This window comes from Rattus norvegicus, chromosome 17, assembly GCF_036323735.1.
Source record: "Rattus norvegicus strain BN/NHsdMcwi chromosome 17, GRCr8, whole genome shotgun sequence".
NCBI classification, from domain to species: Eukaryota; Metazoa; Chordata; class Mammalia; order Rodentia; family Muridae; genus Rattus; species Rattus norvegicus.
In genome coordinates this window covers 13665733-13685352 of record NC_086035.1, presented here as the reverse complement: position 1 = coordinate 13685352, position 19620 = coordinate 13665733, and the positions used below count along the sequence as shown (strand labels likewise).

General features: G+C 50.7%; 1 protein-coding gene across 19 annotated transcripts in view; it reads right to left on the bottom strand.

Moving 5' to 3' along the window:
* The window catches only part of Sema4d (semaphorin 4D), a 106805-nt gene that overhangs the window by 3537 nt on the left and 83648 nt on the right, over nt 1-19620 (bottom strand). For 8 of the 19 annotated variants that reach the window (XM_039095639.2, XM_039095643.2, XM_039095642.2 and 5 more), the window contains 4 exons: nt 18799-18914; nt 15619-15791; nt 15503-15546; nt 11916-14242 (listed from right to left, as the gene is read on the bottom strand). In XM_039095639.2, coding sequence (XP_038951567.1) covers nt 13317-14242; nt 15503-15546; nt 15619-15791; nt 18799-18914 — 1259 coding nt within the window. In that variant the 3' untranslated portion in view covers nt 11916-13316. Of the gene's footprint in view, nt 1-1447; nt 1658-5717; nt 5751-11516; nt 11721-11915; nt 14243-15502; nt 15547-15618; nt 15792-18798; nt 18915-19620 lie in introns of those variants that run through there. The other 11 variants (XM_039095650.2, XM_063276352.1, XM_063276351.1 and 8 more) reach the window with 6 other exon arrangements.

Here is a 19620-nt window from a genome sequence, read left to right as displayed (position 1 = left end):
GCCTCAAGTGACAAATACATAGTGAGACTCTCAAAAAAGTGGGGGAATGTCTCAGGTAAAGGGCCCAGCACCAGCAAACTGGGCCCTCAGGTGCCAGAGTGGTGTCAGGAAGCCTGGGTACTCAACCAAACTAACACTCAAGGGATACAAGCTTTCAAAAGGTTTGCTTCCATACACATGCCTCAAGACATTGTATAAAAACCAGCCACTCAATGAAAGAACACCCAGGAAGTCAGACCCTTGGTCCAACATGAAGACAGAACTCTGCTCCCCAAGTGACAAGCGACCCCAATCAGGTGTGCTGCATCCTGTCCCAGCACGCGGGAATCTGAGGTGGGAGCTTCACAGGAAAGCCAGTTAGGCTGCAGCATGAGCGACTGCTTCAAAACAGCCATCCAAAAGTGGCACCTTGGCTCTGAGAGACAGCTGAGGTTGTGATAACAAGCCAGGGTGTTTGGTAACTGAGTGTCCTGCAACTGGGAATCAGCAGAGGTACACCACATGGGAAGTGGAACAGGGAAGGGGTGTGTGTACCCGTGCACGCACAGTGGAGGTCAGATCAATCCCAGATGTAATTTCCCAGGAGCCATCCCCCATGTTTGGTGAGACAAGGTCTGCCTGTGTCTTGGGGCCTGCTGTCTGGGCTAGGCTATCAGGCCAGTGAGCCCAGGGATCTGCCTGCTTCTACCTCCCTCGCAATAGGAATACAGCCATGTACCATCACACCCAGACTTTACTGTTACATTCTTCTATTGAAAGTGCACACCCGGGGTTGGGGATTTAGCTCAGTGGTAGAGCACTTGCCTAGCAAGCACAAGGCCCTAGGTTCGGTCCCCAGCTCCGGAAAAAAAAAAAAAAAGAAAAAAAAAAAAGAAAAGAAAAAGTGCACACCCATGTTCACCTGTGCGTGGAAATCAGAACAACTTGGTGTCAGTTCTCTGTTTCTACTACATGGGTCTCGGATCCAACTAGGTCACTCACTTGGCTTTACTAATTGAGCCTCACAAACTCTGTACTCAGTTTACTTGGGCTCTGGGAATCAAATGCATCCAGCACAGTAAGCACTTCATCAGTAGCCTCCTCTTCCCAGCCTCTTGTAGTAACATAAATTTAGGTCGCCATATAGGAAAGTGGGAGGCAAGCAGTATACAGTATGTGTGCGGTGTAAGTGGTCTGTACATGTAATCACATGACATCCACAGTATGTGTGTGTGTATATATGCAGGCATACATACATACGGCATATATACGGCTGTGTGTGGGTGTTTGTAGTGCCTGTGTGCTCATGTGTACATCAGTCTACTAATAACAGTGAAAAGCTAAGTCTCCCCCAGCACAAGGCAAATAGGTTACTCCTCAAACTGAAGCTACACGTCAGTGTCTTTAGACTGTCTACACAGTGACAACCGGCCCTAGAAGGGTCGCTGCTGACATGGATTGCACTTACCATGTCTCATCACAGTGACGTGAACCTTTGAGGTCTGGTTCCCTGCTGAGGAGAGGACAGAGCAGCTGTATTCCGTGGTTTCTTGGATGGTGTCCCGAAGCCAGCTGAGGGCATGGGCCCTGCCATCAGGCAGCGCATGGGTCTGCATAGGTACACATGTCTCCAGGACACGCCTGTTCTTCTCCCAGATGAAGCGGATGTCTGCTGGACCTGTGGGCACATGGACTCTCTCCACATCTCTACCCGAGACTCAAGGGAGGTGCCTGAAGGAAGGGCCATCCTGGTCCCAAATAGATGAGCAGTGACACAGGACAGCTTCCAGCTCTGTACCAGGTCTCTCCTGGAAGGGCTAAACCACAAAGTGCCACACCCACCCTTAGACCTCACCTCCTCTTAGGCCTCTTGATGCCAGGCGCCTTGAGTCAGAACACACTTGAATGTCCTGTGCCTTTGAGAACACAAGACCTCAACCCCTGGTTCCTTGTTGCACTGTACACCCCTTACCCAGTGAAGTACCCAGCAAGTATCCGGAGGCGTGGTACACATTCTGAGGGTATATTTGATCCCTGGCTCCACCCTCCAAATGCCAGGATTCCATGTGTGTATTACTTCACCATGCCCAGTTCTTAGAGGTTTTTTTGTTTTTTGTTTTTACAGTAATTACTGAAAAGATAAAGACAATAGCCAAGTGTGGTGGCATATACCTTTAATCCCAACACTCAGGAGGCAGAGGCAAGAGGATTTCTGTGAGGATTTCTGTGCATAGTGTGGCTCTGTCTTAAAAAAAAAAAAATAGATGAAGACTAAGGCCACCTGTTTCCACCACACTATTCACACTAATTCCACTACATCCCATTCAAGGGGGCCCTGTGGGGGACCTCAACTTGTCTGACACACAGGGTCCTGGCAAGTGGGTAAAGCAGGGGCATCCAACAGAAGAGAGAGATTCTGTGACCCAAACTAGAAGAGCGAACCTCAGATCCTTAATTCCTTATAGGGTGTCTGGGGGGTTTTCATTTCTAGGGAATTGTAAAGAAAGGTTGAGTTCTGGTCACAGTGCCAAAACCAGTTGTGATGGCAACAGGTCACCACCCTGTTAGCGCTGACTTATGAGTATGTGTAGTCTGGATCTCAGACTTCATCCTAGAGCCACAGCGCTTCAGGCCACGCTAGGACAGGCTGCACTCCATCCAGGAAGAAGGCAAAACAAAGCAGCTAAACTCCCTGCTTCACTCCCTGGCCCTACCTGGGATTTGACTGAAGATGGCCCAATGGTGGTTTAAACCAGCCTAGTGGTGCTATGCTACATTTCGTCTGCTACTGTGGCCAGGTATGTGATATACCAAGCTGAGCTGGGTAGGCCAGGACCCTCCAGCCAGGGACTGACGGACGGACAGACAGACACACACACCTGCCTGGGTCCAGTTGAGCACCCCACTAGCATGAACAAGGGCATCTCTTGCTGAGGGTGCTGGTTCTTGACGGTGCCTACATTTCCTTCAACCTCTCTCCTCCTGATGAGCTGAGGTCACCTGACCTAACGTGGCAAAAGCACATCGAATCCCCAAGGGCAGCCCCTGCTTGACCAGAACACCTCATGAGGATGGGTCTTTAGGTTCCCTTGATGCCAGCCCAGCCAGGAATGGAAGGCTGGTTTGATGAGAGACACTCAATCAGGGGAGAAAGGAGCTAGCAATCTCCACCAGGGGCTCAAACACTGAGCAGGAAAAAACAAAACAAACAAACAAAAAAAACAAACAAAAAACCCAACAACCAAAGGAGAACCTGGAACTCTTAAGAATCACCTGGCATTGTCCCCAGCTGTGAGGCCAGGGTGTGTGGGTGGCCAAGGGTGGGAAAACTTACCCTGGGGAAGGAATGGTGCTAGGCAGGGAGTTTGGACTTCTTAATCACGGGTTGGAGATATATTTTTTCTTTTTAAGAAAGGATCTCAGTGTAGCCCAAGCTAGCCTTATCTTTATGTAGCGAAGGATGACCTTGAGATTGTGATCCCCATGCCTTCACCTTCCACATGCCGGGGTCATAGGCCTGCACCCCTGAACAAGTTGACAAAGTATTGAGGATCTAACCTAGGGCTTCGTGCAGTCTAGGTGATCATTATACAAACAGGATCCCAGCCCCTCAGACTGGACTTTTGGAGAGATTTTTAGTTCATTACTTTAGTCATGAAGTCTCCTCACTTCACCAACCTTGGCATCTGTCCATCTTCATCTGGTCCCCTCATCAATTACTTGTGTTGTCACAAGCTTTCCTCTCAAGCTGGACCAAGTACACCCACAACCGGACAATCCCAGGGATGAATCCAAGGCAGTAATGCAACTAGAGGGCCACAGGCTGTTTCTGTTAGTCACAACTAGGAAATGTCCGGGGGGGGGGGGGGCACACAAGTGGTAGAAAGCCACTACAGTGGCTACAGTGACACTACAGTGACAGTCACAACACTCAGAGAAAAACTGATTTCAAAAAAGACGAAATGGAAAGCATGTAGTACACAGTGTTTGGCAGGGCTCCAGAGGGTTAACAGAATGTAGGGTGTGCTAGGGTGTGCCCATATATGTGGGGGTTGAAGGTTGATGTCAATCAAGTGTCTTCCTCTATTGCTTGTCACTAGAAATAGAAGCAGGGTCTCAACTAAACCATGATCTCATTGGATCAGCTAAACTGGCTCCATGATCTCCCTTTCCCACCTCTGGAGCACTGGGATTATAGGTGGTCTATTGGAACTGCCTGCCAGACATGAGGTGCATGCTGGGACCAAACGTCCGGTCCCCATGCCTCACAGCAAGTGCTTTGCCCACTGAAATACCTCCGCAGCCTGGGGATTGGCTTTATTTTGTGTGTATGGTGTTTTGCTGGCATGTTATCAATGTACCACAAACATGGAGTGCCTGAGGAGGCAGCATTGGATCCACTGGAACTGGAGCTCAGTCAGTGTGAGCCACCATGTGGGTGCTGGGAATCAAACCCATGTCCTTTCCAAAACCAAATGCTCTTAATCACTGCTGCACCCTCTCTCCAGCCCCTTGAATTTTTAATTTATGTTTCCAAGATCTTATTAATAAAAAATACAAATGTTACTTTTATAATTAAAAAAGCCATTGAGAAGGACTGAGCTGGGTGTGGTGAAGCACACCTGTCTTATAGGCCCAGTACTCAGGAGGCAGAGACGGAGGGTTGACCATAAGTTCAAGGCCAACCTGAGATAGATAGATATATATGCCCTAATTCCAGGCTAGCCAGGGATCCATTCTAAGGTTCTGTCTCTAAACAGATAAATAAATTTTAAAAATTAAAAAGCAAACGTCCTCAAGGCCAGGAGTGTGTCAGTCTCTGACGGACATTCCAAAGGTGCTCCAGAAGCATCCGTGGCTACCCATCTGGCTGCAGACCAACAGACAAGACCTGTAGACTTAAAATGAAATTCTACAATTTGCTTTCTACTCAAGTGTTTTCAATTCTGGCCACTGACACCTCCACGTACTTACAAGCATCCACGAACACACCTACATGCGTACGCATGCACATCCGAGTACAGATGTCCATCAACTGGGGAGCACAATGGGAGTCATCTCTTAGTATGTTCAGGGCCTCAGTTCTAGATCCCTGAGGACATCGAAAGATATGTTTGCAGAAAACCTACATGTACCTCCTCCTGAAGACTTTGAATCATTTCTAGATTTTTTAGAATACCTAATACTACGCAGACACTACTTAAATAGTTGTGAAACAGTTTGACTAGGGAACAATGGCACGATGGAGCCTGTATAGGTCCAGGACAGGTGTAGCTTTGTGGATTTGGATTCCTAGCGGGTAGGATCCTGGGTGTTAGCTGCAGATCTTAGGGCCAAGCACTTCCTTCTGCATAGTACTCAGTGCCTTCTCATGGAACCATATTGCATTAGCCATTCCTCTGCAGGCGAGCATCAACCTACAATCCAAGTGGAAGAACTTATGCTTGAGGTGTTACAACCAAAGAATGAACGTGGGACACTAACTCCAGTCGCGAACACAGAGGACTGGAGGAAGTCTCATCACCAAACCCTCCGGCAGGGAATCTACTTGGCTTGAGTTGGAGCCAATCCCCAAATCCCATGAACAGGAACCTTCAACTGCAAAGCTCCTGAGAGATCAAGTTTGTGGTGCGAGGTAGAAACATGTAGGCCACACTGGCCACAAACCCCACACCACAGTGCCTGTAAAGTTAAAAGTGCCACAACTGTCAGCCATGAAAGAGGTGAAGAGGTACTTACTCTCTGTTGGTTCTTTAACTATCCAGTTCCTTCTGATTGCGGGAATCAAAGAGAGGGAAAAGGAGCGTTAAAAGCAGTGGGCAGTGCCACCCCTCAGTGCTGTGCCCTCTGGCACTGGGTGGTGGCCCCAGAACTGGACCTAGGTGTCACAGCTGCCCAGGCATATCCCACCCACAGGGTTCCCAGAGTTCTTTCCACGTCCCAGTTAGGAGTTCACTGAAGCTAACAGTTGTTTCTGTCTTGTGCTGCCGGCCTCGAATATCTTCATGTGACATTGTCCATTTGACAGGATCTAAAGTCATCTAGGAGATGTGTCCTTAGGCATGCCTGGGAAGTTGGCCGAGGTGGCACACACCTTTAATCCCACCATTCAGGAAGTAGAGTCAGGAGGGATTCTGGGAAGTGGAACATAGTTCCAAGCTGGCCAAGGCTACACAGTGATGCCCCGCCCTGGGGTAGGGGTGTCAAACCATAAGCTGATCACCAACTTGCACCATTGCTCCCTGACTACAGGAGCATGCTTCTGCTGCGTTCCTCGTGGACTCATACTGTGAACCACAATTAAAACCTCCCCTTAAGTTGCCTTGTCAGGTATTTGGCCACTAACTTCACACACACACACACACACACACACACACACACACACACACACACACACAGGTTCTTCCCGACATCAAGTCAATGGCTACTAATAGTCCCAGGAAGGATTCTGACCCACCTCTTCCCATGGGCTGGGCACTTCCCAAAAGCCTGCACTCTGACCCCAAGGGCTCTTTCAAAGCTTGCCTCAGCCTCAGGGTCCTACTCTGCCATTCCGTTTCACCTAAGAGAGATTAGCAGTCTAGAACCAGGCAGAACTTTAAGCATAATTTTTTCCCCTAGGAGCTTCTCTCATACTGGAGCCTCAGATCATGAGCTTCCCCAGCAGCGGTCACATGCCATTAGTCCAGCCTGCTGCTAGCCCACATGGCATCTCATTTGGCCCTTGCCAGCCTGGAATTTAGATCAAGTACAAGCGTCTGTTACCTTTGAGGGGAGGCTTAAGCTTGAAGCCCTCTCCCTGTCCCTGTTCCCAGACACCTCATCATGCAGGTAATCGGGACTGCACCCAGTGGTCTTGAGAGATGATGATTTAGCCACCAATGGCTTCCTCAGGCTGCGGAATGAAGTGAGCCCTCAGAATGAGGAAGCTGGGCTCTGGACTCTGGGGAACCAAAGATACTGCCTGCTCAAGGACGTGTCTGATGCCCTTGGCTGGCCGACATCTCGTCTGCGTTAAGGATGGACCAGTCAACTGAAGCAGCAGGCAGCCTAGACCTCACGGCATACTCCAGGAAACATTACAAGGCATCCAGCCTGAGTCTCACGATAAGGGTCATGTGATCTCTAACACTCCCACCCCCTGAAAGTCCAGAACCAGGAAAAGGCCCAGTGGCTGAGGATGCTCTTAAAGGTCATGGATATGGGAAACCATTTTCTGTGCCCTTGCCCTCCTTGAGAAAGGGAGGTACCAAGGACTCTACTTTCTCCAGCCCCACCCACCTAGGCATCCAGAGAGGCCTCCATGAGTGTTCATCAGCAAGTGGGAGAGAGGGGCCCCAAAGATCTCTGTGAGCCCAGAGCCTGAAGCTGCCCAGACCCCAGGAGGCCCCGGAGAGGAAGCAGCTTTCATAGTTCCCACCACCCCATTTCCTCAGCTCTCTTAAGGGGCCCCAAATCCATACCCAAAACGAGCCAACTGAGGGGACTGGGGAATGTACGGGTGCTTGGCCTGGAACCTCGCTTGGCAAAGGCAATTTGCTTATGCTGTGAGTAAAGAACCTCAACCAAGCGTCTTACATTTGTAAGGTTTGCATGCACATGGTACTGAGTGGTACATTTATGGTGTAGCCTGTGTGACTTGTGTAGGTATTTGGCGTAGGTAAGATGTGGTGTTGCTGTGTGCTATGTGGTGTGTGTGTGTGTGTGTGTGTGCCATTTGTTAAGTGTGCTGTGTGATACATATGGGGTTTGTGTGATGTGTGTAGTGTTTAGGGACTGAGTACATAGTGTATACATGTATTGTAATATGGTCCATGTGGTACACATAGGAAGCATGTATGTTAGGATGTGGTATGGGTGGTGTATGATGTGTCATGGTGTGTGTGGGGTGTGGCATGTAAGATGTGATGTATGTGGCATGTGGCGTGTGGTACTGGGTGTTATGTGTGAAGTGTGGTATATGTGTCATGTGTGCAGAGGGTAGTTGTATGTGTGGTGTTGGGAGGTATGTGTGATGTGTACGTAGTGTGTGTAGTGGAGATCATGAGGGGGTTATGTGTGGTGCCTGGTTTATTTGTGTGTGTGGTACTGCATATGTGGGGTGTGATGTAGTGTATGTGATGTGGTGTGTGGGGCATGGCCTATGTGTGATGATATGTAGTGTGGTGTGCGCTGTATACATGCTAACCCATGGCAGCCGGAGAGAATAATTGTGAACCTACCAGTGATGTCAGGACCCCTGGGAAGCACCTTCAGTTAAGGTCAGACAGTGCAGCGGCTCCAGTCCCCACGCACCTGGCCGGGTGTGCCAGGACCTCAGTGCTGGCCTGCAGACTCGGGCACAAAGACTTGAGGAAGGCAGTGCCTGAGATTCTGCTGCTTTTCCTGGCACTAAAAGAGAGTTCCTGCAATCTCTAGGCTGTGGGCAGCCTGACTTTCCCCGGAGCCATGCTTGGGGCAGCTCTTGTGTCTCCTGATGCTACATGCCCTGGTCCTCTCACTTGGGTATGCAGAGAGCAGGGTGTCTGAACTGCCTCATACATACCCTGTGAAAACAGTCATCCAACCCAGATGACATAGAGGCCCTGGGTGGGAGCCGGAGTGGGCAAACCAGTCCCAAGTAAAAGCCTTGCTGTCTACTTGACCTCTCATCAACCCTCTGGAGGGGTGAGACTCCCCAAGATAGCTCAGTGTCACCAGCAGAGCCAGAGTGAGCACCAGGACACACACCAAGGAACTGAAGAGTCCCTGTTCACCCTCTCTTTAAGTCTCGTGTTCTAAAAACAGCTTGCTAGGCCTTTAATCAGTCAGCCCCAAGCCACTTACGGCAATCATACAAACAGCTGTTTTAGGAGAAAGAAAAATCCAGGTCAAGGCTCCCAACTTGTCCTGCCTTGCCCTGCTATGCCCCACCCCAGGCATGTAGGATGGACTGTGGTTTGGTTAGGAGAGCCAACTACGGTCTCACCTGGGACAGCTGCCTTTGCCTCCTTAGCAAAGACATGAGACTTCAGACAGAACTTACAGGGAGTTTAGTTCAAAGCCACAGGGCCAGCAGAGGCCCCTACAGGTCCACACCACCAAAGGCTGCCCAGACATAACCAGCAGTGCACATCACCAAGCCTTTCCTTAAGGTGCCGTACTATGGTGGAGGGCAGGACAGAAAGAAAGGCCAGATGTGGTCAAATGTTTGTGGAAAAAAAGACAAGAGAAAAGAGGGCAAGAGAGGGGATTTGGTCCCACGCCAGCTCAAGACACAGACTGTGTATGTGTGTGTGTGTGTATGTGTGTGTGTGTGTGCACACTTGTGTGTAGATGCATGCAAAGGCAGACACTGTATATGTGTGCACTTGTGTGTACATGCATACAAAGGCAGACACTGTATATGTGTGCACTTGTGTGTACATGCATGCAAAAGCCTGAGGCTATCAGAATCATAGAGACAGGGTCTGTCAATCAAACCCAGAGCACTGCTAAATGGCTAGTCTTGCTGGCCAGCATGCTCTGGGGATCCAATCTCCACTTTCTAAGGTTTGAATTACCAAGCCTACCCAGGACTTCATGGGGTTTAGGGACGAGAACCCCATCCTTACACTCTTACAGCAAGTACTTTAATCACTGTCTCCCCAGCCTGTGCTCAATCCATTCTGAGGGGCTGGGAAAGGAAGATACTCCTCCCACTTCAGTTCCCACTCACACGCTGTGTACTTCTGGTCACCACAGTCCCCAGCCATGGCTCCTCAGGCCCTAGCTTCCAGTGTTCCCTTAGGTCATGAAGAAGTTCAAAGAACACATCTCCTGCCTCCCACGGTACCTCTCATGAGTGTCAGGGTAGTAGCACTGCAGGCAAGGGTAGACGAAGGTTGTGCAGGCTCAGAGGCTTGGCAAGGGTGAGTTCCGTTTTATTTCGCTACCACTCATGCTGGTATCACCCCTAGGCTCTCCATCGCCTTAGCAAAAAACTCCCTGCTTCAAATTCCCCCATGCTGAAATGCCTGATGTTGTACTTTCTGTGCATTTAACAACGATGTCTTATCTTCCTTAAGGAAAGCCCAGTCATTCACTCTCTCCCACAGCAGAGGACCCATGCCTGTGAAAGAAAGCCTGGCTAATAGTACCGGAGACCTGAAAACACTCCCCCAAATGTGATGGCTTACCCCTTAAAAGACATGGGATTTTCTCTCGACTGCCTGAGGCTAAAAGACTCGAGAAAGGGATGGAGAGATGGCTCAGCAGTTGAGAGCCCTGCTTTCCCTTGCAGAGGACCCAGGTTCCGCCCTCAGCATCTACACCAGGTGATGTACAACCACGTGTGACTGGCTTCAGGGCATCTCTTCTGCACCTTTACGCACTCACATCGGTGAACACAGGCATAAATAATTAAATGGTTCATCTTAAAATATGAAGGACAGACAGGTGTCTACATGAAGGCCTGGTCCACAGCACGAGACCAGGGGACCACCGGGCACGGTGACACACACCAGGAGACCCAGAAACTTGGGGAGGGAGGCTGAAACTCAGGTGTCCAGGGGCAGCAGCCTGGGTACCCAACTCAGAAAGGCAATCAGTGGCATGTATTCACTGGTGACACGTCATGGTACACAGGTCCACAGCAACCTCTGTCCACCCTCCACAGCCTTCCCGGGGTCACCAGCTGCCAACGGCATGTTGCAGTCACAGCAGAGAACTTAGGCCCCTGGGATCCTGGAGCTAATTTAACCAAACACAGAGCACAGTTCTCCATGGCTTTGATAATACAAAAGCAATTTTAAGATGAACCGGATTTGTTCTTCCTTGAAATCAACTCTATTCCTCACTTCTGTACAAAGGCCAAAAGCCCACGGGTAAAGATGGGGGCTCTGGGCATCTCTCAGACACACCAGAAGAGGGCATCACATCTTATTACAGATGGTTGTGAGCCGTCACGAGGTTGCTGGGATTTGAACTCGGGACCTCTGAAGAGCAATCAGTGCTCTTATTCACTGACCCATCTCTCTAGCCCCTCTGGGCATCTTTCAAGAGTACATGTCCTTATGTAGTATTTCTATAGCATAGGGAGAAAGCCCCCACCTTATGGGTTTTATGCCTTATTTATGAATTTACTTATGCCACGACTGGCACCTTGTACTTTGCTAGTCATGCATTCTACCACTGGATATATCCCTATTCCTACTTTATAATTCCAAGACAGGGTCTGGCTAAATTGCCCAGGCTGGCCTTGAATTCCCTCCATAACCCAGGTTAGAAAGTTGTGCTCTCACCTGGCTCTCTCCTGTCCTGTACTCCAGTTTTCTGACATACAACAGTGCCCATGCTACATCTATAGTTGCTTCTACAGCACAGCAGCCTACAAGCTCAGAAGATCCAACACCTGTACCTTTATGGCAAGATGCTGGCCCCTGCAGTAACTCTAGCAACAGCCTCACGCTGTTGACAGTTTATCCCGGAATCCATGGGGCTGAAAGCACGGACAACTGAACCTGTTAAGGGCAGAGCGAGGAGACAGCCACGGACACTCAGGCCCTCAACTCACTCACCTGTGGCCTGGCAGAAGAGGTAGAAGGTCCCCAGCGCCTGCACCCGCTGTGCCTGGTCACTCAAGAAGGGTGGCAGCAAGGCGACCTGCTTACGGCTGTTGGGCCCTGAGGCCAAGGCCGACCAAGGGCTTCTGGGAGAAGATGAGTCAGGGCCCAGACAGGACAGAGAGGAGCCAGGAGGAGGGAAGGACTTAGGAGATGAGGCTGTGAGACAGAGGACAGAAAAGAAGGCACTGAGGAAGAAGTCATCAGAACCATTCCCACGAAGGAGAAGGTAAAGCAAGAAACTGGACGCATGAGATGAGAAAAGACAAGATCCCAGGACCACTCCCCCAGCCAGGGCCATCACAGAGGACAGCAGGACCCACACAGCCTCTACTTAGGCAAGGCTGCGCCCAGTCAACGATAAAGCTTCTGGTTTATTTGGGTACTTTTTCAAATATGTACAGTTCCAAGTAGAAAAATAAAAACAAAGTAAATCTTATAAACACAAATGTTTACACCGAATGGCAGGACCAGGTCACGCTGAAGATGAGTGTCTACACGACAAGGGGGGGATCCAGAGTCCGTCACCCTCTACATGGAATGAGTGTCGTTTCATACACAGGAAGTGAGAAACAAATGTCAAGATTCGTACCACCCGTTCACATCCTGAAAGACACCGGCAGGAGTCAGGCTGCAGCGGCAGCCGCCCACACGGGACGTTGCGGCCACCGTCCGAGGCCGGGAGCCCAACTAGCCAGCCCATTTCTGTCTTTTGTGGACAGTCAAGGTGGAAGTCCAAGGGCAGAGGTGCGAGATGGAAGCCAGCAGAGACAGGATGTGATCCTCATGAAGACGCCACCCATCGGGACAGGAGGTGCCGAGAAGCAGCAGGGCCGTGGCGTCTAAGCCCTCCTCCCCTCACAGGACCAGCTCAACTGCCACCCACAGCCACTGGGCCACCCGAAGCCACTGGGCCATCTGCCCTCACTCAAAACGCACCTCGTAGATGATGTACGGCAGGAAAAAGAGAAAAACAAAAAAACAAAACAAAAACAAAACAAAAGCTCATAAAGAAAATCCTTCGAAATGAGTAAGATTAATAAAACAAAAAAACAAAAAAAAAAAAAAAAAAACCCACCAAAAGGAAAGGGTGAGTATGTGAGCTCAAGAGACAGTTTTAGGCCTACGTTCCGAACAGCAGGAAAGAAATTAGCAAAAATCACGTCTATCCCTGAGAATCTTAAGCAACAGAGGCATATTTTATCTCAATATGTAACCAAAAAAAAAAAAAAATCTAGAAAATGTTCTTCTTCTCATGAATATCAAAACATCTCCTCTGGTAACTTAAAAAAAAAAAAATGACCTAAGACATCAACACAGTAGGAGCGCAAATCCTAAAAAAAATAACGAAGTAAAAGAAAAACGTCCGTGCCACCCGGATGGCAGGAGATTAAGTTACCAATCTGATAAACCAAAAAGGTCATTTCCAATCTGGAATTAAATTATCTCTCAGTGGCTGCTTCGAGGAGCGGAAGAGGAAGGGGTGGTTCTTCTCAGCCCACGGAGGTGGCCATCTCTCCCCCAGGACACAAAGGGCTCAGGTGTGTAGTAAGCGCTCCAAAAACTGCCGGGACTTGAGGCTTGAATAGATACTTGTTTCCCAAAAGGACAAAGGGGACAAGTCACAGGCTCAACCCAAGAGAGAAAGGGACAAAAGACTGAGGCTGGTGCACAGTGACAAGACTCGGCTACTGAATAGGTTCAACACAACACTCTCCACGAAGACGGAGGGGCACGGGCTGGGACACACTGGCCTCAGTCCCCGTCGGCATCCGAGTCTGCAAACTTGAGTTCACACTTGACATCAAACGGTTTGTCCCTGGCGGAGAGCTCGTCGATACGTTGCGAGTCCTCTCGATCGGTGGGGACCTTGCTGGTGATAGTGTCCTGCTCGGTTTCATAGCCGGTATCCAAGGCTGGCTTGGGCTGGTCGCCGTTCTGCTGCGAGAAGCTCCCAGGTTCTACCAGCGTCTCCTTCACACTCTGCTCCAGGTCAGAGAACTCTGACTTGGGTTTTTTCTTTGCGAGCAGCAGGGCTGAGCGGAACTTTAAGCACTGTCCGGGCAGGTAGCCCTTGTAGCAGTTGTAGGAAAAGAGGCAGAGGAAGAGGACAAAGAGGAAGAGGAGGAGAGACATGAGCAGGCGGTTGTCACTGGACTTGAGATACACTGTCTTCTCCGAGTGGAGCTGTGGGACCGTGTTGATGACCATTTTTGGTTCACAGGACGTGCCGGTGGAGGAGGACTTGGGAGGTAGGGTGGCAGCCCTGGGGGAGGTTGCCCACAGAGCCGGGGTAGGGGGAGAGGACCCCTGGGTAGACGCCACAGGCATTTTGGATGTGATCCTACTACCTTCTGTCTGAGCAGTCTGTGAGGTAGGTGATGGGGGGATCCGAGCTACCATTTTCACTTCCAGGATGTGCTTGGCGAGCAGCTGGGAGACCGTTTTATTCCTGACCCTTTCCTCTGACAGGCACTGGTACACACCGCTGTCTCCGTCTGACAGGTTAAAGATGAGCAGGTGCTTCCTGCCCACAAAGCCATACTTGGGACTCACAGCCTTCAACTCGCCGTTCTGGAACTTCCACACCACCCGGGCCAGGTTGGACTTTTGGAAACACTTGAGTTCTGCTGTGCCGCCGTGCTTGAAAAAATGCTGATGGAAACTTTCTTTACTCTTATCTGGAACATCAAAATAAATGTGCTCACCGTCACACACCTCCACCTGATCGCTCAACTGCTTTCAAAAAACAGGTTAATACCCACGGGACGGCGGCACGAGACGTCTGCCCACTGGAGGCCAGGTGCCATCTTCAGGACCATGGTAAAGACATCCGTGACCCTACAGCAGCTCCAACCCCACCACAGTGAACAAACTGGTGACAGCTCAGAGAAATTCTAGTCTCACCCTGGCCCTGGAGAGAACTCAGCAGACTGAGGGACTGGGCATTCTCAGCAGCCCCACCTACACCCAGTCAGCTGACAAACACTTCTGCTAATGGATGAAGCAGGCCAGCTAGCAACCAGGGACAGCTATTCCCTGACAGCTAGCCATCAGCAAGGTTGCCCCCTCCCCCAAGAGGACACCAGAACTAATCACAACTGTGTCTGTTGTCTGAAATACGGGAGATGGGAAACGCTTTGGGTTTGGGAATATTTGCACGTAGAAAACAAGACGACTATCTTTGGAAGGGGGCCGAAGTCTCAACATGAATTCTTTGTCATTTGTGTCACCTTACACAGAGAGCCTGAAAGCAATCTGATGCCAAGTGTGTGTTTATATAGAAAGAGGCCAGAAATCTACCAAGTGTCACCCTCAGGTAGCAGTTTTCCCCACCTCCACCCCACTTTGTCTTTTTCTGGTACTTGTCTAGCCAACTAGGCTGTGTGAGGCCAGCAGCTCCAGGGACCCACCTGCCTCACCCTCGTTAGGGCTGGGATCACAAGCATGGACCACCAATGCCCAGTTGTTACATGGGTTCTGGGGATCGAACTCAGATCCTACCAATGGAGCCGTCTCCCTAGCGTCAAGATACTACTTTCTAGGGTAAGACTTTGCTCCTCGAAGCATGACACTGATCCCCACTGTTCCTGAGTGCTGTTTTTAGGTTAGGGCTATCAAACCATACCCAAGGACTCCTTCCTTCTCAATTCCTAGCAGGCTCGGGTTTTGTCTACGGGGCCCCGCTAAGCGGAACAGAAGAACTTGGTGTGGGACAGGGCATGCTTTCCCGTGAACCGATATACCCCGTGTGGCTGTGAGCCCTCTTTCTGTAACCAAAGGGACAGAGAAAGACCACAGGTCCACCAGGTCTGCTGCGTGACACTTGACTTCTGTCTGGAGAGGAGGAAAACGAGTTGTACAGGGATACCGGACACCGCGGAACTGACGCCCCAGGAACTTTGCCAACCCAAGGGCGGAAACAAAGGAGATCCACTCACCCAGGCACGAGGACGTGTCGCCACTCATGTCCTGAATCCAGCCCCTAAAAGACAGCGCACATTACTCTCTAGCCTGTGCACCGGGCACACGCACATAGTCTTAACCATACTCATACCTGCTAGAGCCCTCTGCCTGGTGCAAGGTAACACAGGCCTTGATGGCTGGGCTCCAGGCGCAGTAGGGGTCCCGTGCTAGCACACAGTCTTCACAGCTACTGTGCTTTCCGCAGAAGGCCAGGGGAGCTTGGACCACTCCTGAGTTGGAGCCAGCATAGACAAACTTCCTCCCCTGTGCATGAGAGACAGACGGCAGGTGTAAGGAGGACATGGGCACTGGGAAGTCCCGAGACTGGGAAGACATTGCGTTCAAGTACTGCAGGGAGGAAAAGACTCCCTGGCCTAAACGACAGTGTCCTGAAATTAGTTTTCATTGTCACCTTGACACGCTTGCGGGGCAGAGAACTGCGGCTGAGGAATTGCCTACATCAGATCAACCCAGGACCTGTCCGTGGGGCATTTTCTTATTTGCTAGGTAATGGTAGGTGGGTTCAGCCTGCTGTGGGGGATGGCACCCAGATAGTCCTAGACTTTGTAAAACAGTAGCTAAGCAGAAGCCAGGAGGGCTGGCCAATAAGCCATTTTCCTCCATGGTCTCTGGTCCTGCCCTGGCTTCCCTCAACGACAGACTACAACCTGGATGTTTGAGCCGGAACAGACGTTTTCCTCTCCAAGCTGCTTTTGGTCAGAGTGGTTTATCATGGCAACAGAAAAAAAAGCACACTAAGACAGAAATCTCGTATGGAAATATAGGGTGTCCTGTACCCCAGGAGGGTTCAAACACCACCCAAGGAATTGCAGATCTGATGCCACCCTTCCATATCTGGGGCTAGACCTGTGGCGGGGCGTACTGCAGTCCCTCCCGAAGTAGCTTCTCTTTCGAGAAAAGACAACTCTGTTCCTGTTTCTGCCCAACTGAAACGTGTCCTCCCGGAGGGCGGAGGGAGGCTCACAAGACTCTCAGTAAAGGAAATCTAGGAAGCCTGACAAGTAATAAGATTCACAAGCTCCCGCTCCGTCAGGGCTATATAAGCAATACACAAGTGCTGTCAGAGACGGGGCTCTGTCCTGCCGAGCTGCCTACCAGTCGTGCAGGGAGTTCCTTCGCTGCAGCTTTTGTGAATGTCACTTATGCTGGGGTAGGCTGTCCATGCAGCTGCCTCTGAGTCACCCACGGGCTTGTAAATCAACCCTCCCTCTTCCTCTGTAGCTAACTCCCCCATAACTCACTGGCTCGCTGAGCTGGACTGGTCTGTCCTCAGTGCCCTGCCTGGGGTAAAGAGACTTTCATTTGTGTCTTGAGAAAACCCATGTAACAGACCTCTTCAGCTGCTTCCCACTCCTAATTTGACATCCCCCACTGCTCTCCTGGACTCTCTGTAGGTGACGCAGCACTGCAGCTGGAAGCCACAGGGCAGAGCCTTTAAATGCCAGCCTTGTCTTGTGACAGACAGTAGGTACCTGTGCTAAGGACACTTCCTTATCATTCATCTCTGAATCCGGCAGGCCAATGTGACCACGTCTATCAACGTCGTGCAAAGAACAAACGGAAGGCCATCAAGCTTAACCCAGCAAGAGACACTGCCGTTTGATTTCCCATTTGCCTGCATTTGTGAGCACAGAGCCGCAAAAATAGGCCATTCCCTCCACACACATACCACCCCCACCACCGTGTGTAACCACACAGAGCTTAGCACATACAAGGCTCTGACTTCCAGGACAGGAGCGTACCATGTGGTTGCTAGGCCAAGGTCAGCACCGTACCTGGCGCTGGCAGGAGGCCAGCACACGGGTGAGACTGATGGGCCCTGGGTATCTGCCGTGGCCAGCTACCTAAAGAGAACTGAACAGCAGACATGGAGCCCACAGATGTGCAGTCCACAGGGAAAGGTAACACCAGGCCACAGAGTTCAGCAGTGTCCCAGAGGCAGGCATCAGAGACACTTGAAGCCATAAGTGTGTCCCTGGACCCATCTGTTCAGTGGGTTACAGCACAGTCCTAGCAAGGAGAGGGGAGCACCTCTGGCCAGCAGCTATGAAGCAGGGCAGGTGGCCGCTGATCCTGCTCCTAGTTGTCCCTGGGTTCAGTGCTGCTCAAAGCCCGTCCTTAGCACCCAGGAGGCTCACATGCTCACAGTCACATTAATGAGAAGCTTACACACAGAGAGACCACCTTATGAGGATCACACAGTGACGCCCAGGGTCACATGGCAGCATAGCATAATCAGGACTGGGAGACAGCCCACATTCTGAATCTCACTGCTCTATCCTAGACGTAAAATGTGGTGTCCAGGCCTTCCCAAGGCCAGTGGATAAGAAACAAGTTCCAGCCAGTGAACCAAACCCAGCCCCTGGGCCTTTTCTATAGACTCCACCACCTAAAGGACTTTTGTGTATCACTTGACTTTTGCAATGGGGTTTCACTTAGTTCAGGTTGGCCTTGATTTTGTGATGTGGCTAAGACTAGCCTTGAACTCTTGATCTTCCATGTTCTAAGGTCTGAAACTATAGGTATGAAGAACCACTGTGCTCCATTCAGGGGTTTAAAAAATATTTAATTAGTTAATTTGCTGTTGTTGTTGTTGTTGTTTGAAGACAGGGTCTCCCTACATCGTTCTGGCTGGCCTGGAACACACTATGAAGACCAGGCTGGCCTTGAACTCACAGAGATCTACCTGTCTCTGCCTCCCGAGTGCCAGGATCAAAGGTGTGCACTACCACTACCTGGCTGAAGCTTCTTATGAAAACCTCAGGTGACGCAGAGCTTGGCTTCAAGGGTTCAAGGGCAGGTTTGGTCATCTATGTGTTTCCATGGCTTTGTGGGAGCCACAGTGCAGAGCCAAGCGACCATGACTGAGGCCTCTGCAAAGGCAGCTGGATACACAGGATGGTGTGGCAATGGGAGCTCTAGAGGGTGACCTGCTATTTCTCCTTAAAAATGAGTGTCCTGTCCCAGCAGCACAGTCTGCATTCTTTCAAGTTCACGGCACAAAGACATTTTCCCAGGTTAGTGACCTCCTAAAAGCTCTAGGGGCTTAGCACATCAACCTCCCTGGCTCTACCGTCCTCCTCCCAGGCCTCAGATCCCATGGAAGACTGCTGAGAGTCTAAAGGTCAGCTCACCCGGGCCAGGAAGACCAGAGGCTGCCAAGCCTTGAGAGACCATCCTATCTAGTCCTAGTCACAGAGAAGCTCCCGAGGGAGACAAGCGCCTGGACCTGCCCCTCAGACCACATTACCTTCTTTGATGATAGCAGCAGAGACAGGACCGGTTCGAAGTCCTGGAAGAGTTGGGTCTCCTCAACCACGTGTACCTCTTTTGCAAGGATGACAGCTTTATGCAGAGCGCCCCGGTCTGCAAGGTCAAAACACAGGTGAGCAAGGAGGTCCTAGAGGGAAATGCCAAGGGCGCCACCTTGGTTAGTTTTAAGTGACAACTTAGTGCGACCTGGAATCGTCTGGAAAGAGCCTCCACTGAGGAATGGCCTAGATCTGTTTGGTCTGCTGAAAGGTCTGTGGAGGACTGTCTTGATTGTCGACGGACGTGGGAAGGCCTGGCCCACTGTGGAAGGCACCATCCCGTGGACAATGTTAAGTGAAGAGAGCTGGCTAGCTAGGCAGAGGTATCCCAGCAAGCGACACAGCAAGCGGACAACGAGGGTCCATTCATTTCTCTGTGCTCTAGACTACAAATATGACGTGACTCGCTGCTTAAGTTCCTGCCCTGACTCCCTCAAAATGACAGACGATACCCAACATAAAAGGCAAATAAACCCTCTTCCCCTAGGTGTGCTTCTGTCGGGGCGTTTTAATTTTGCCCGGCAACAGAAATGAAACCAGCAGAGACTCCAGCCTTGAAGGCGACCACTCACGCTCAAAGTCACCCCCTCAATGGGGCGCTCACTCAAAAGAGGACAGCTCTGTCCCATGGTGGAGTCCAATGACCTTCATCAACAGGATCACACCCTGACACCTGAGCCACACTCGGTGTAAGGTGGCTGTTGCACTCCACTGGGGAGGTTAGGGCCCAGCCAGGCAAGCGAGGGCAAAGTGTTCAAGCC